Source organism: Hypanus sabinus, chromosome 6 (assembly GCF_030144855.1).
Source record: "Hypanus sabinus isolate sHypSab1 chromosome 6, sHypSab1.hap1, whole genome shotgun sequence".
Taxonomy (NCBI): domain Eukaryota; kingdom Metazoa; phylum Chordata; class Chondrichthyes; order Myliobatiformes; family Dasyatidae; genus Hypanus; species Hypanus sabinus.
Window position 1 is genome coordinate 27,408,133 of NC_082711.1, and position 15,374 is coordinate 27,423,506.

Here is a 15,374-nt window from a genome sequence, read left to right on the forward strand (position 1 = left end):
GAATGCTGGCACAGTGGTTACGTTACAGAAATAGTGAAAGAGGCCTGAATAACTGAACTAGAACCATGTATTCAAGTGCTTACATGCTTGGAATTGTAAACGTACAGCTAATTAAATGTTAACAATTACTTCATTTACCTTACCTTGTAATATCTGCATACGACAATGTGGTTGCCTTGTGATATGGTCTTACAAGCCATTTAAGTGCATCAAGGTAATATGTTTACATTTAACAACAAAGCACCATGCTGATTATCACCCTAAACATTCACACCCACCCTTTTCTCTATTATCAGTGTATTACATCTGCACTGTCATCATCAACATAATGAAATGCAACAAATTACCATGATTTCTTCAAGAGCGTTTCACAGAGCATCAGTCTTTATCATCCATGATATGTGCAGCTTTCTAACTCAAACACAATCTTGACACAGAAATATACTAAACACAAGAAAATCTGAGGATACTGGAAAGCCAAAGCAACACACTCAAAATGTCAGAGGACCTCAGCAGGTCAGGCAGCATCTATAAAAGAGAGTGCACTGTCAACGTTTCAGGTCAATCAAAATACTGGTACTGCCAAACCAACAGCTCTGAGGAATTATTTTCACGATACAAAACTTCAGAGGTGATAAACCACACATCACCCTATTGGGCAATTACAGATAGACAATAAATGTTGACATTGACCGCTTGGGTTTTCTCCGGGTGCTCCGGTTTCTTCCCACATTCTGAAAACATCAAGTTACAGTTAATGAGTTGTGGGCATGCCATGTTGGTGCTAGAAGCGTAGCAACACTTGTTGGCTGCCCTCAGCACAATCCTAGGACTCTGGTGGTCATTGATTCAAATAAATTTCACTGTACATTTTGGTGCACATGTAACAAATAAGCTGATCTTTAAAATTCACCTGCTGTATTAAACCTGATCCTGACTTAGTGAGTTCAAACCAAAAAAAAGAACATAACATTTATAACATTAAATGTATAACCTAAGAAAAAAAAAAGTTGACGCAAATGCTCCAAAAGTGTAACGAAGATTCATGACAATTTAACAGGAATCAAAGACCCATGTTTTGGGGAGGGGTTGGGCAACTTCATACCTTGGTCTGAGGAGAGACCCCATAGAGAGTATAATATCATAAGGGGCATAGACAGGATGAATGCATGCAGTTGTGTCCTCTTTAGGGAAAGGGAAACAAACTATAATTTTAAGGTGACAGAGCAAAGACTTAAAACAAACCAGATGGGCAAATTTTTCATGCAGAGGATAGCAAGTATATGGAATGAGATGCCATGAAAAGTAATTGAGACAGGTACAATAACATTTAAAAGACATTTGGATATGTACATGGATAGGAAATGGTGGAGGGACATTAACCAAACACAGGGAAACATTTTGTTGGCATAGACAAATTGGGTCTGTTTCTACTCTATTATTGTATGATTCAAGATCCTCTAATATTTTTGAAAGAAGCTCAGTGCAATCAAACAAAATATGAAGGACAAATGCCATCTTCCATGATACCATAACTGAGAAGACAATTTAGTGAATGAAAAAAAAATGCACTTAGAGCAATCTCTCTGTAACCAAGCAGAAACACAAATAACTGGAGAATTAGAATCTTCAGTGCAACATCAGTCAGATAAACCAATAAAACTATCATGCTTGATTGACAGTAGGATTATCCAATGATGCCCACTCCTTCTACAGCTTATTCATTAAAAAATCTTTCATAAAAAATACCTAGTGGCCAAGACAAAAGCATAAACTGCAGTGTCAGGATTTCAAGATCCTTTAAGGAGCTGTATAAATTCTTAACTGCTCCACAAGATGGAGCTTACATCAAGTAGCAATTGGGGTCATCAAACAGTTCTGACTAAATAGAAGGATTTCGAAGATGCTGCTCCTTCTTGATAACACAAAGTCAACAATGCTAAGTACATTATGATCACTGAACAGGCGCACCTGCAGAACCTCAAGTTTCACTCTGCAAGCAAGTATTTAACAGCTTTACAGGGTCTGAATTTATGCATTTAATTCTTGCACTGGAAAGAAGCCCATGCGCCAATATTTTAAAACAGTATTATCATATCCAGAAAGTACTGAACCCATTAATCTGATTCTGATTACAGCAAATAACATTCAGCTATACATACAGCTATAAACATTCAATAAAGCTTCAGGCAGTGAAAGGTTATAACGAAATTTCAAAATAGTCTCTAGGTTCCTTTTTTTAAAATTAAAACCACCTGGATGAACTGAGTGCATACTTATAGAAAGGATCAAAAATGGAAACGGAGTACTTGGGAGTAAAGCAGCATCACTACATGCAGAAGCTTGTTAAAGGGAACGAAGTCGCCAAGGTGTTGTGGGCTGCTGAAATTAGTTTGATTGTCTTTGAGGAAGAAACTGGAATTTCCCATAGACCTTTACTCAAATTGACCTGCAGATTTCATTTTGCTGATCGTTCCCTCCCCAAGAAGATAGCAGGCTGTATTGATATGAATAACGATGATGCAAGCACAGTACAATGCAATATTTCACTTGCTTTTTTTCATGCCCCTCAGTCCTTTTTACACACACCCCCAGTTCAAAGCAACCAGCAGTAGAAGCTAATTTAAAACAGCATAAAGGGAAGAGGAAATCACTGCAATAATCCCATTAACAAAATTGCTGTAACAAAATTTAATGTTTAAATCAGGGCACAGACAAAATGTATAAGACAGGGCTTTGTGTACTCATGTTTAGGAAGTGGACTAAACGGCATACAACTTTTCAGGTAATGTGAGAAACAAATTAGTATATACTAACCATGAATTAATGATCCATTCAGCCATTGTATATAGTACATTTGTGGAAAAGAAAGCAGGATCTCATTGCTGATGATAGAAAATGGCAACAACAAGACTGCACCAGCTGAAACAGCCAGAGTAAATGTGCAGAGGTACAACCTGAAAATGTGTGAAAAACAAAAATTAGAAAAACAATTGATTTCAGCTAACAATTAACAATGAGAACAAATGAAACCACACATCACTCCAACTAAATCATTGTCATTCTACCCTACTAGAGAAGGGCAACATTTAAGGAATGTAGTCAATGGTGAGAGTCAGTGGGAGAGCCTCAGAATCAGATTGAATATTTGGCAAGAAGCTATTTGTTTAGTGGCAGCAATACAGTGCTAAGTCACAAAATTACTATTACATAATTAAAGACAGCAATTTTAAAAAAAGGAACAACAAAAGAGGGTTCATGGACTGTTTAGAAATCGAATGGTAGAGAGGAAGAAGCTGCTCCTGAGTCATTGAGTATTGATCCTCCTGATCTCCTCACTTAAAGTAGCAACAAGAACAGGGCCCTGGAGAGGAGGGCATTTAGTGATGAATGCCACTTACAGTTGGTAAACAAGGAAATTAACCGAAGGATAAGAATGATGATCAAATTAAGGTACTAGACTGAAGGACAGGGCCTAGTTCAGTTTTGCATGACTGAACTTGGGAAAAGCAAACTGGTGACAAGCACTTGCAGCTAAGTGGACAGGTAGCAACATAAATTAAGGAATACTGTGCGCTGAAATGAAGGAAAATCCTACAAGTGTATTTAAAATATAGGATAATTTTTAAAAAGAAACTATGAAAGAAAAGTAGGGGCACAAAATAGCCCAAGATGAAGAAAAATCCCAGATCGATGAGAGACCAAACTGTTAAGTATGATTGGAGCCACAGCTCGTAGATGAGCTCAAATGGATACTTCTTGTCTGTACTCACTAAGGAAGGCAAAGTGGTTGGAGAACTCAGAAAAAGTTAATGGAACTCTATAAGCAAATTGCCATTCAAAAGAAGGTATTTTTATATCTGCTAGAAAACTTAAAGTTTAGATAAATCTTCTGATCCTGATGAGATGGAACTTGTGGTGGGAGGAAAGAGAGAAAATTGTGGGATCCGCAACAGGCATCTTTTCTAGCCACAGATATCCAAACTCAGCTTATGACTGATAGTCAAAGTACACTGAAGTTAAATGGAAGAACATGACATTAAATGGAAAATGAAAACATTTTATTGGTACATACGAAATTCTGTTCACAATGGCATCTTCATCCTCATTATCATCTGCAAAACAAGGAAAGCCTTAAAACTGAACTGCACAACAATTCAATTGTGTGCGGATGGGCAAAAATAGTTTAAAGTTTAAACTGAATTAAAATTATTCAATACAATTTGCTTACAGTCACGAGATGAGATTTTTTATACAACTGGAATAGATTTAGATAAAATTCTACAAAATTATTCTTTAAAAACTGCAAGTGTGTTTCATTTTACAACCACAATTGTATTTCAAATGTCTACAAAAGTTAAAAGGATTTACTTTCAGAAACAAAGGCCACAGCCACAGTTAAAATTAAATTAAGGAGAAATCAGTGAGAAATTGCTATTCTGATATACAATAAATAGTCGCATTATATACATTTTTTGAAGAACAGCACATAATGGTTTTTATTTGAGAGGTTCCAGTTTGTTAAAAGGTTGATTCAGAACACAATCTCACAGCTTCCATGTCTACAATGCTGCTTGAAGTGTCATGTACTGGCGATTTTCAGCCACTTCAAACTTCTTGTTTTCTAAAGCTGGAGTTTTTTTCTTTATGATCCTACTATTTACTGGGTACTCCCTTGCCTTATTCCACCTCTAGAAAGGCATTATTACACACTTATCTGTATTAAATTCCATTGGCCACCATCCTACTCAACAGACCTCACCATCTACCCTGCAGTTTAAAGCTTTTCACCTCACTGTCAACCTGAAGAGCAATTTTTGTCATATCTTTAACTAAATAAACCTAATAATTTCATCCTGATAAATGGTCTCAGCCCAAAATACCAACTCTTCATTTCTCTCTATGACGCTGCCTGACCTGCTGAATTCCTCCACCATTCTGCACATGTTGGTCTGGATTTCCAGTATCTGCAGAATCTCCTGTGTTAATAATTTCATCAGCATGTGCTGATGTAAACTCAGTGTAATTCATTATAAATATTTCCACTAACCAATCAGAAATATTAAACAATAAATGGTTATTACTATTTAGAAATTAAGACTTCAATAAAATTAATTGTCTATTAACATCTTTAATAATTAGAATGCTAATAAATATGAAGTTGAAGTATTGCTAAATATAATTAATAGGATTCTAAATGGTATTCAAAATTAATTAGAAAAATGCAAATATAAATGGTCAAGGCTTCATATTTTCCTGGATTTAAAACAAAAATTGCTTGACAAAAAAAAATTAGGATTACATTTGTAGATTTAACATTGATAGTATTGATTTTGCTTAAGTGCATTAAATTTTCATTTGAAAATAATTAAGCAAAATTGAGTACCTGTAGTTGGTCACTGCAAAAGCGGGATTATGTCATTCATTACATGATCCACAAAAAAGCCTTTTGTAAGCTGTCAGTCTTGGCTCAGAAGGTTGAGAGCTCAGACTATAATACAGGCTGCCACATTACTGCATAACCTGCTCATTCATCTCACTTCACAAAACTTTCTTACGCACCACTTAGCTGCTGCATTTCTCTATAAATTAATAGTGACAAGTTTCAGGAAATATTTCATTGACTAAAATCTTCACTGGGACATGCCAAGAACACACAAAACACTGCATAAATGGTTTTCTTCAAAGCACAGAGCCACTATCAATGCAAACTAAGAAATTCTGAGCAGTAGCAATAAAGAGCAGCATATGGATAATCTTGGTTTCCATTTATAACCTAATTTTTAGGTAATATTCATATTGCCTTTTCAAGAGATATTTTTTAAATATTACAGCAAAGGAGTTATCACAGAAATAACAGCATTTTGAAGTGAACTTCAAATTTTACATTTCTATCAGCCCAAGAATCTACCTTCCACTGTCAAAGTCAAAATAACAAAACCATTACTTTCACACCTCTCCTCCATCTCACCATCAACATCCTTCCCCGATCACCCCTTCACATTTAGCAAGACCTCAAAATTTTGGCATAACATTCAAACCCATGCAGTACTTTAATATGGCATGAAGAACAATTGAAGCTGCTTTACTTCTGCCTGCTTAACATTTCCTCAGTACATCCCCATGTGAGTGTCATCAACAAGATCCTTACTCAGACATACCACTTCTAATAACCACACTGCTGGCTCTCTTCATCGTTCAATTAAAAATCCAAAATATAATAGAATGGGAAATAAGAACAATCCAAAGCTAAACACCAGCGAATCTCACATCAGTGGTTGGTAAGCTACTGGAGAAATACCTCAGGGACAGAACTTATGAGCACCTGGAAAACTACAGCATATTTAGGGACAGTCATTGTGGCTTTGTGTGGGGACAAGTCATGGCTCAGTAACTTTTGTTTACCCACACATGGCTTTGTGTGGGGACAAGTCATGGCTCACTAACTCACACACACTTTTGCTTTTACAAAGAAAAGACACCTGCTTTATACATGTTTACCCTGAGAAAGACTACCATAACCACGAAGCCTTGTGCGGGCAGTTGTGTGCACAATCATGTACGTGTCAATTTTTTTTCTCCAAGGATCAATTTTGACTCACTGTCTTCCCCATTCTGATGTGAAACTACACCGTACATACAATATTTCTACTTTATATAGGCTGTATATTTATCATATCATTCCTGCTTTTACTATATGTTCCCGTTATTTTAGGTTTTATGTGTTATTTGGTATGATTTGGTAGGTCATTTTTTGGGTCAGGGAACATTCAACAATTTTTCTCATATAAATTACAGGTAGTCCCCGAGTTACGAACGTCCAACTTACGGACAACTTGTATTTATGACCGAGGAAGGAGAACGCCGTCCGCCATTTTAAGTCATTGCCATTGACACTGTGTTGAGTGTTTAACTTTGTATTTGGCTTAAAATCCTCTTAGTAAGATTCACCCTGCCCCCCCACCCCACCATTCCGGTCAACAGTAACATCAGCGCCAGTCTGGAGAACGGAGGTTTCCGTGCCGGGTTGATGTCGACCCAGTGACTCCCGTACCATCCGTGCCGGTTTGATATCGAGCCCACAACTCGACCTTGTAAAAAAAAACTGCCACCTTCAGTTTAAATTCCCACGCGGAATATTGTGGATGATCAAATAAGCAAACCCAGCACAGTCCCCACTTGTCCCATTCAGCCTGTCTCAGTGTGGTGGTCCTTAAGGCCCAGTGGACCTCAGGAGCCGGCGGAGGTCAGGACCTGACGCTCGCAGTGTTTCTGTTCCATTGACGGGAAGCGATCACGATTGAAAATAAAGTGGAAATAATAGTGTTTGGAAAGAGGTGAAACGCCATCGGTCATTAGAAAAGCATTAGGCTACAGTCGGTCAACAATCAGAACAATTTTAAAGGATAATGGATAAAGTGAGAATAATGGAGCATTTGAAAGGCCCTGCCCAGATGAAAGCTACAATTATTACTAAGCAACACAGTGGTTTAATTATTGGAATACATATGTTTCTTAAGTGTTTTATATGCATAGAAAGGTAAAATATATACTATATACTAAGACAAACTTTTGACTGACGCTAAATAATACCGGATGTACTTGTTCCGACATAGGTACAAATCTAACTTAAATACGGACTCAGGAACAGAAATCGTACGTAACCCGGGGACTGCCTGTAATGGTAATTGCTTCTTCGCTTTACGACATTTCGGCTTACAAACAGTTTCATAGGAACGCTCTACATTCAGATAGCGGGGGAAACCTGTATATACACACACATTTTATATATTATAATATAAATAATCCATCCCTCCAGAGTAAACAACCCAGGTCATACATACAGACCTGGGTTGTTTACTCTGGAGCAGCAAAAGCTGAAGGGAGATCTGATAAAGGTTTATAAGATTATGAGAGGTATAGATGGAGTAGACAGACAGTATATTTTTCCCCAGGGGTCAAAAGGTTGAATGCTAGAGGGCTAGCATTGAAAAGGCAAAAGAAGGCAAGTTCAAAATAAATGTTCAGGACAATTTTCTATTTACATACACAGTGCTGAGGTACCTGGAATGCATTGCCAAATGTGATGGTAAAGGCAAATATGACAAGAGGCATTCAAAAGGCTTTTAGAAAGGTACATGAATTTGTAGAAAATGAACATTGTGTAGGCATAAGGCATTAGTTTTGTTTAACATTTAAATATCTGCTTAATTAGTTTAGCACAACATTGTGGAATGGAGAGGGTGCTATTCCTATACATTTCATGTTCAATCCAGAAAATGCAGTTAGTAACTTCATATGTTTTTTTAGCCTTGGGTCATTCTTACCTCTATACCTTTGTCTTGCCTTGAGTGCTCTCAGATTACTCCTTTTGAGCATCTTCTCTGCACTGCCTAATCAATCCAACATTAACAGAATTAACCTTAACCTCCCGGCTCTCCTCTTATGTGCAATACATCTTTCCCTGTCAATTCCTAATTTCTATTCACCTATTTTATCATAGTCGTACAGCATGCAAATAGATTTCTCAACCTACAAAGACCATCAAGAATACCCACATGAACCCCACTGACTAACACATGGAATTTGCAGTCTTTTATGCTGTGGCAATACAAATGGCAGTCCAGATACTTTACAAATGATATGAGGATACCTGCTTAATCTTCTCAGGCAATACAATGCAGATTGCTGGAACACTTTGGTTATAGTCAGAGCTGTACAACATGAAAACAGGGCTTTCAGCTCAGCTCATCCATGGTGGCTGACAGTTCCACATGCCTACATTTGGGCCATTTCCCCCTTAAATCTTCCACTGAAGCCCATTGCATTTACCAACCATTTGCCAAAAAAAACCTCTCCAGCACTCTAGTTTTTTTTCCCCGTCTCACCTTAAACTTCTGCCCTCTAGCTTTAGAATCCATTATCCTGGTGAAAAGAGTGATTATACACCACATACATACCCCTCAAACTTCTGTAAGGTCACAACTCAACCTCCTTGACTTTGGGGAAAGCAGGCCCATTCTAACTAATTTCTTCTAACTCAAGACCTCCAATTCAGGCAATACCCTTCTAAATCTTTCATGCACCCTCCACAGCTCAACTACATTGCATGACAGCATGAAGTGCATAGAAGGCTCTTCAGTACAATCTCACCAATGTCTTGCACATCTGTAAAATGATGTCCCAACTCTTGCACTCTTTCTTAGTCAATGAAGCCAAGTTTGCCATATGCATTTGTCACCACCTTGCCTAACCGTGTAACCACTTTCAGGGAACAACAAACTTGTACATTCCACCTGCCAATCTTTTGCATGCTTTCCCAGTTGTACTTTTTGTAACCTCAGATCCTATTGCAACAGATCATGTTTAACCTCAGGCAACTTTCTTCAACTGTTCGTTATGTAGCCAATTTTGGTGTTATCCACAAACATTCTAATCTTGCCACCAATGTTCTTAAACTTTTTCTCTGATGCCTTCTATCCCTTTGATGCCTCACCCTAAACTTACGGGAAAAAGTTTCTCATTATACACTCCATGTCCTTTAGCACTTAATTTTGTACACCTGATCAGCCTACTGCATTTCAAGAAAAACAAACACCACCTATCCAATCTCTCCTCATAATTAAACCATTCTACTTACACCCTCTTCAGCACTCTCTCTAGTGCAATCACATCATTCCTACAGTCCTTCAACTGGAACTGCCACAGTAATCCAGCTATGGCCTAACCAAAAGTTCTGTAATGCTGTACCACAAACTACTTATACACAGCAAATGAAACTCAACATCTAATGTGCCTTCAACTATTTACCTGTGCTTCCATCTTCTGGGAACTATGGACTTGTGAACCAAGGTCCCCAAAATCCAAAATGCTCTCAGAAGCCTTGTCCTACCCAAAGTGTATCACCTCCCACTTATCAGGATTAAATTCCATCTCCCAGAAAATGTAAATCACCTCATTGCCCTTAATAACACCTAAAAATACTGCCAATACTTAATAAATCTCTCAAATTGGCATAGTCTAGGATTTGTTACGTGAAATTGACAACCATCATGCCTTTTATTGATCAATAACAAAAGAAATAAAGTTTATTCTATTCATCTAAATACCTTTGAGTACAAATAAATCTGATTATTTTACTTCTGAATGTAAGCAGCTCTGTAATAACACTATTAAGTACAAACCACTGAACTGTAATAATGCAGATTCTTTTCCAGAGGTGCATACATCAACTTTGTCAGGCTCATTCCCAATAGTTCTGAAAACTATTCCCTCACCACTCTTTACCCCTTCTAGCACCAACTCTTACAGGCAATAGATTTTTAGTGATTTTCTCTCACCTTGCATCCCATTTCTTTTTATGTTTGGCCCAAATCTTGAAACCAATGCCCCTGATCCTTGTACCACCTGCCACTATAAATAGCTTTGCTCTAGCTACCTTAACAATTCCCTCTGCAAAATCTGAAAAGTTAGTTCAGTTTATCTTTCCTTCAGAAGCTGTCTGGCATGCTGAATACTGCTATCACTTTCTCTTGCATTAAGAACAACTCTAGCTCCTCATGTCTCAACTTACTTGACATCCCTCACTGTGTCACAGTTTCTAGTAAATATTTTCTGAGCCATCATATCCTCCAGAAATACCCATAAATGGATGGAATATTCCTGTTATGTCCAGTGTTTTGCACAACTTAACTTAAACTCAGTTTCTTTTGTACTTTATACATCATTTCTTAATCCAAGGAATTCATAAGTTTTACTCCCTCAAAATATGTCACTTTCAAGGATTCATACCACCCAGGTCACTTTTTTGCTGCAGGCTGCCATGAACATTCTTCAAATTATCACTTAATTCAGGAAATCCTTACTTCATCTTCTTGTCAAAATGTATCTCTTCATAGATCTCAGTCTTCAATTTTCAGCTCCACCTATCAGTACATTTATCAAACCACCTCCTTATATCATCTTTCCTCAAGTTTATTTAGCACACTTCCAAATTTTGTATCATCAGCATATCTGGAAATTTTACTCTCCACACCCACGTCTCAACATAGACATGAAAAGATACTCTAGACCAGGCATGAGCAAACTACGGCCCGCGGGCCATATGCAGCCCGTTAAGCTTTTTAATCCGGCCCGCAGAACTTGATGAAATTATATTAATAAACCTTGTTAATGTTTTCTCCCCGCAATTCTGGCGTTTTCCCAATAGATGACGCACTCTATATACATTGACCTTTGTTGAGGTGCAGCGTATTACTCCACATTTGCGCTTTACTTTGTGACCTTGTGGCGACCCATTTCCTGGCACATCCGAACCGGCTCACAATTAGCCAGCGTTCCGGCTAAGGGAGATAGCCTGCGGGGATTTGCGAGCACAGAGCTCTGCATACCGGCGCGCTCTCCCTGCTTTGTCATTGTGCGGGTCGTTGTTGAGTTTTGGCACAGGGGACAATTGAATAAGAAGGAGCAGGACAAGTAGACCTGCATCTCCTACCGTTTTTGAAATAAAGACAGTCAGGAGGAGAGTGATGATGATAATATCTTGAAGGATAACAGAATTTTCAGTGCTTTAAAATAATAACTGTTACTATTTAAAAAAGCTGTATTTTATTCATTTAATTTTCAGTGTTTTAAAAGTCATTTCAATAAATAGCTAAATACCATGGGACTTCAAAGACAGATATTTTGTTGTAATGCATTTGTTCATTTTCATTTGAAATTAAAGCACATGTTTTCTACATATCCCATGATATTTTATTTTCTCTTATGAGGTGTATTACCAAAACACTCCGTCCATCTGCTCCTGGTCCGGCCCCCCTGTCAAATTTTAGACCCCTTTGTGGCCCTCAAGTCAATAAGTTTGCCCACCCCTGCTCTAGACCCAACACTGACTTCATGAGGGGAAAAATTACTTTTCCCACACAGTTCAAGTATTACCATCCACTCAATATGAGCAAGTTAACAATCAAAATTTTGGCATTTAGTTTAAAAAAAATTAAATGTTTAAGGGCCGAACGATTTCTGCAACCACAGCACAAAAATTAGGCAATTAGTTAATGTACTGCAACTTCCTAATGAAGACAAAGTAACATACTGAAAAATCAAGTAATTTCTAAAATACAATATTTATCTAATGTTGACCTTGTATTAATGCATGTCCATCAATTAGAAATTGCATTACTAATTTTTTCCCCTTTATGCTCTATATGACTCAGTACACAGATCCATTTTACATCTGAATACATACATCGGCACTAATGTCAACCAATTTTTTTTTAACTACTTTAGATAAAACAGGGGCAAATTCACTGACCTGAGAGCTTACGTATTGTAAATAATGCCAAAAACACTATCACAAAGATAATGAAGCTCACTGCAGCTCTCCGGTGAAGTCAACTCCACAAAATATTGAAACAAAACCCTCAATTTCCTGGATAAAAAAAAGTAACTGCAACAAGCTTTCTGGGCAAATTTCAACGATAAATGTAACCCCAACCTATTGACTTGAACTAAGGAGATTAGAGAACTTCAATGACAGTTGAAGACTTCAGTGGTATCGCCTTAAATTGAACATTTTTGTCAATTAAAGAATCAGAAAAAGCAACCAATGAAACAGATTCATTCTTCATGCCATACTCTGGTTCAATGAGCTCCAGACATTGCTTCCTACTAAAATAATAAGCAAGGTGCAAACAATGGCTATTTATCCCTGTACCAGATAAGACACTGTCCTGTGTGAGAAACACTGAAATACACACTCAGTGGCCACTTTATTAAGTACATCTGCTCATTGATACAAGTATCCAATCAGCCAAATATTACCAGCATAAAAGGTATGTAGGCATGGTCAAGAGATTTAGTTGTTGTTCAGATAAAGCATCCGAATGGGGAAGAAATGTGATTCAAGTGACTTTGACCATTGGAATGAAAGTTGGCGCCAGATGGACGGTTTGACTATCTCAGAAACTGTTGATCTCTTGGGATTTTTCACACACAACATTCTCTAGAGTTTACAGAGAATGATGCAAAAACAAAACAATACAGCAAGTGTGGGCAAAAACATCTTGTTAGAGTGGTCAAAGAAAAATGGCCAAACTGATCAAGCTGACTGGAAGGCAACAGAAACTCACATAACCACTTTACAACAGTGGAATGGAAAAAGGCATCTCTGAATGCAGAACATGCTGAACCTTGAAGTGGATGGGCTACAACAGCAGAAGACCACACTGGGGTTCACTTCTGTGGTTAGGTAGACTCTTGTAACCAATAAAGTGGCCACTGAATGTATAATTTTATAGGTTTTTCCCAGTCTTTCTGGTTGGTTACCAAATAGAAATTCTTCTGGTAAACAGTCAATGAGACAATACTTAACCAAGCAAACCACACAAAATGCTGGTGGAACTCAACATGACTGGCAGCATCTATGGAAAAGAGTAAACAGTCAATGTTTCAGGCTGAGACCTTTCATCAGCAAGAAGGTGGGGGAGGGAAAGTAGTACAAGGTGGTAGTAGATAAGTAAAACAGAGAGGAGAGGGGTGAAATAAAGAACTGGGAAGTTGAATAGGGAAAGAGATAAAGAAATGGAGAAGGGGGAATCTAATAGGAGAGGGTAAAAGGCCACAAAAGAAAGGGAAGGGGGAGGTGCACCAAAGGGAGGTGATGGGTAGGCAAGGAGATAAGGTGAGAAAGGGAAATGGGAACAGGGGAAAATGGTGAAGAAATGGTAAGGCAATTGCTGGAAGTTCCAGAAATATTAACATTTTTTGTTCATCCCATTAGATGTTAATAATCATTTTCCCCATGAACAGTTATTGCTGCAAATTCAATTTATGGCTGAAAATCTTCACTAACCTGGTTTCCTCTTGTACTTGGTGATAATGAAGTAGGAGATTGTGTACAGAATAGTAAATAAAAGGAAGCAAATCTAAAAAAAAACACAAAAACATTCATTTGAAAAATCCAAGTGATTAGCTTTTTCTTATGAACATCTACCTGCAAATAGCACATTATGCATTTTAACACTTCGTAAGAGCACGTCATCAGTCGAGAATGGTAGTTTACTGAAAATGCAAAACTACTTTAATAATCGTAATCTTTCTAACCTATGCCTCAAACAATCACTTCAATATAGTTTCCTCACTAAACCATGTTCTGCTGAACAATATGATCTGCCTTAGCAAATCACAATATGTCACCCAGTTTCATTCTTAACATTTCCAGCACAACATTAGTATTACAGGTGATACAAGACAATAGAAACAGAACTAGGACATTCAGCCCATCAAGTCTGCTGTCCCATTCCATCAGGGCTGATTTATTATTTATTATCCCTCTCAATTTATTATCTCCTGCCTTTTCACCATAACCTTTTGACGCTCTGATTAATCAAGAACCTTTCAACTTCTGGCTTAAATATACACAATAATCCACAGCCATCTGTGGCAATGAATTCCACAGATTCACCACCCTCTGACTAATTTAAAAAAAAACTTTCTTCATCTCTGTTCTAAATGGATGCCTTTCTATTTTGAGGCTGCATCCTCTAGTCCAAAACTCCTCCACTACAGGAAACATCCTCTCCACATCCACAACCTACACCTTAAAATACTCAATACGTTTCAATGAGATCACCCCTCATCCTTCTAAACTGCAGCAACTACAGGCCCTCATATGTTAACTCTTTCATTCCTGAGATAATTGTCAAAAACCTCCTCTGGACCCTCTTCAATGCCAACACACGTTTTCTTGGATAAGAGGCCCAAAACTGCTCATAATATTCCAAATGTGATCCAAGCATTAACTTATAAAGCCTCAGGTTTCCAACCTTGCTTTTATATTCTGGTCCTCTTGAAATGAATGCTAACATTGTATTTGCCTTCTTACCACAGGTTCAACCCACAAGTTAACCTTCAGGGAATGCTACACGAGGACTTGAGTCGGTGGTGAAGGCGGCAAATGCTATGTTAGTATTAATTTCAAGAGGTCTAAAATACACGAGCAAGAACGTGATGCTGATACTTGAAGAGGCACAGATGAGGCTTCACCTTGAGAATTGTGAACAGTTTTGGGTCTATCATCTTAGAAAAGATATGCTGGCATTGGAGAGGGTCCAGAGGAGGTTCAGAAGCATGATTCCAGGAAAGAAAGGTTTATCGTACAAGGAATGTTTGATGGCTCTGGGTCTGTACTCGCTGGAATTAAGGAGGATAAGGAGGGATCTCATTGATACTTTTCAAATGTTGAAAGGCCTAGACAGAGTAAACATGGAAAGAATACTTCCCATCGTGGGATAGTCTAGAACAAGAGAGCATAGCCTCAGGGTAGAGGAACACCCTTTCAAAACAGAAATGTGGAGAAATTTCTTTAGCCAAAG

The 15,374-nt window shown here is 37.9% G+C and overlaps 1 protein-coding gene across 4 annotated transcripts in view; it reads right to left on the minus strand.

The window, feature by feature from the left end:
* The window catches only part of lmbr1 (limb development membrane protein 1), a 211,461-nt gene that overhangs the window by 183,950 nt on the left and 12,137 nt on the right, over nt 1–15,374 (minus strand). For 3 of the 4 annotated variants that reach the window (XM_059971871.1, XM_059971870.1, XM_059971872.1), the window contains exons 2-4: nt 13,853–13,925; nt 4,076–4,115; nt 2,818–2,957 (exon numbers count right to left, since the gene is read on the minus strand). In XM_059971871.1, the coding sequence (XP_059827854.1) occupies nt 2,818–2,957; nt 4,076–4,115; nt 13,853–13,925 (253 nt within the window). Of the gene's footprint in view, nt 1–2,817; nt 2,958–4,075; nt 4,116–13,852; nt 13,926–15,374 lie in introns of those variants that run through there. The other variant, XM_059971873.1, reaches the window with a different exon arrangement.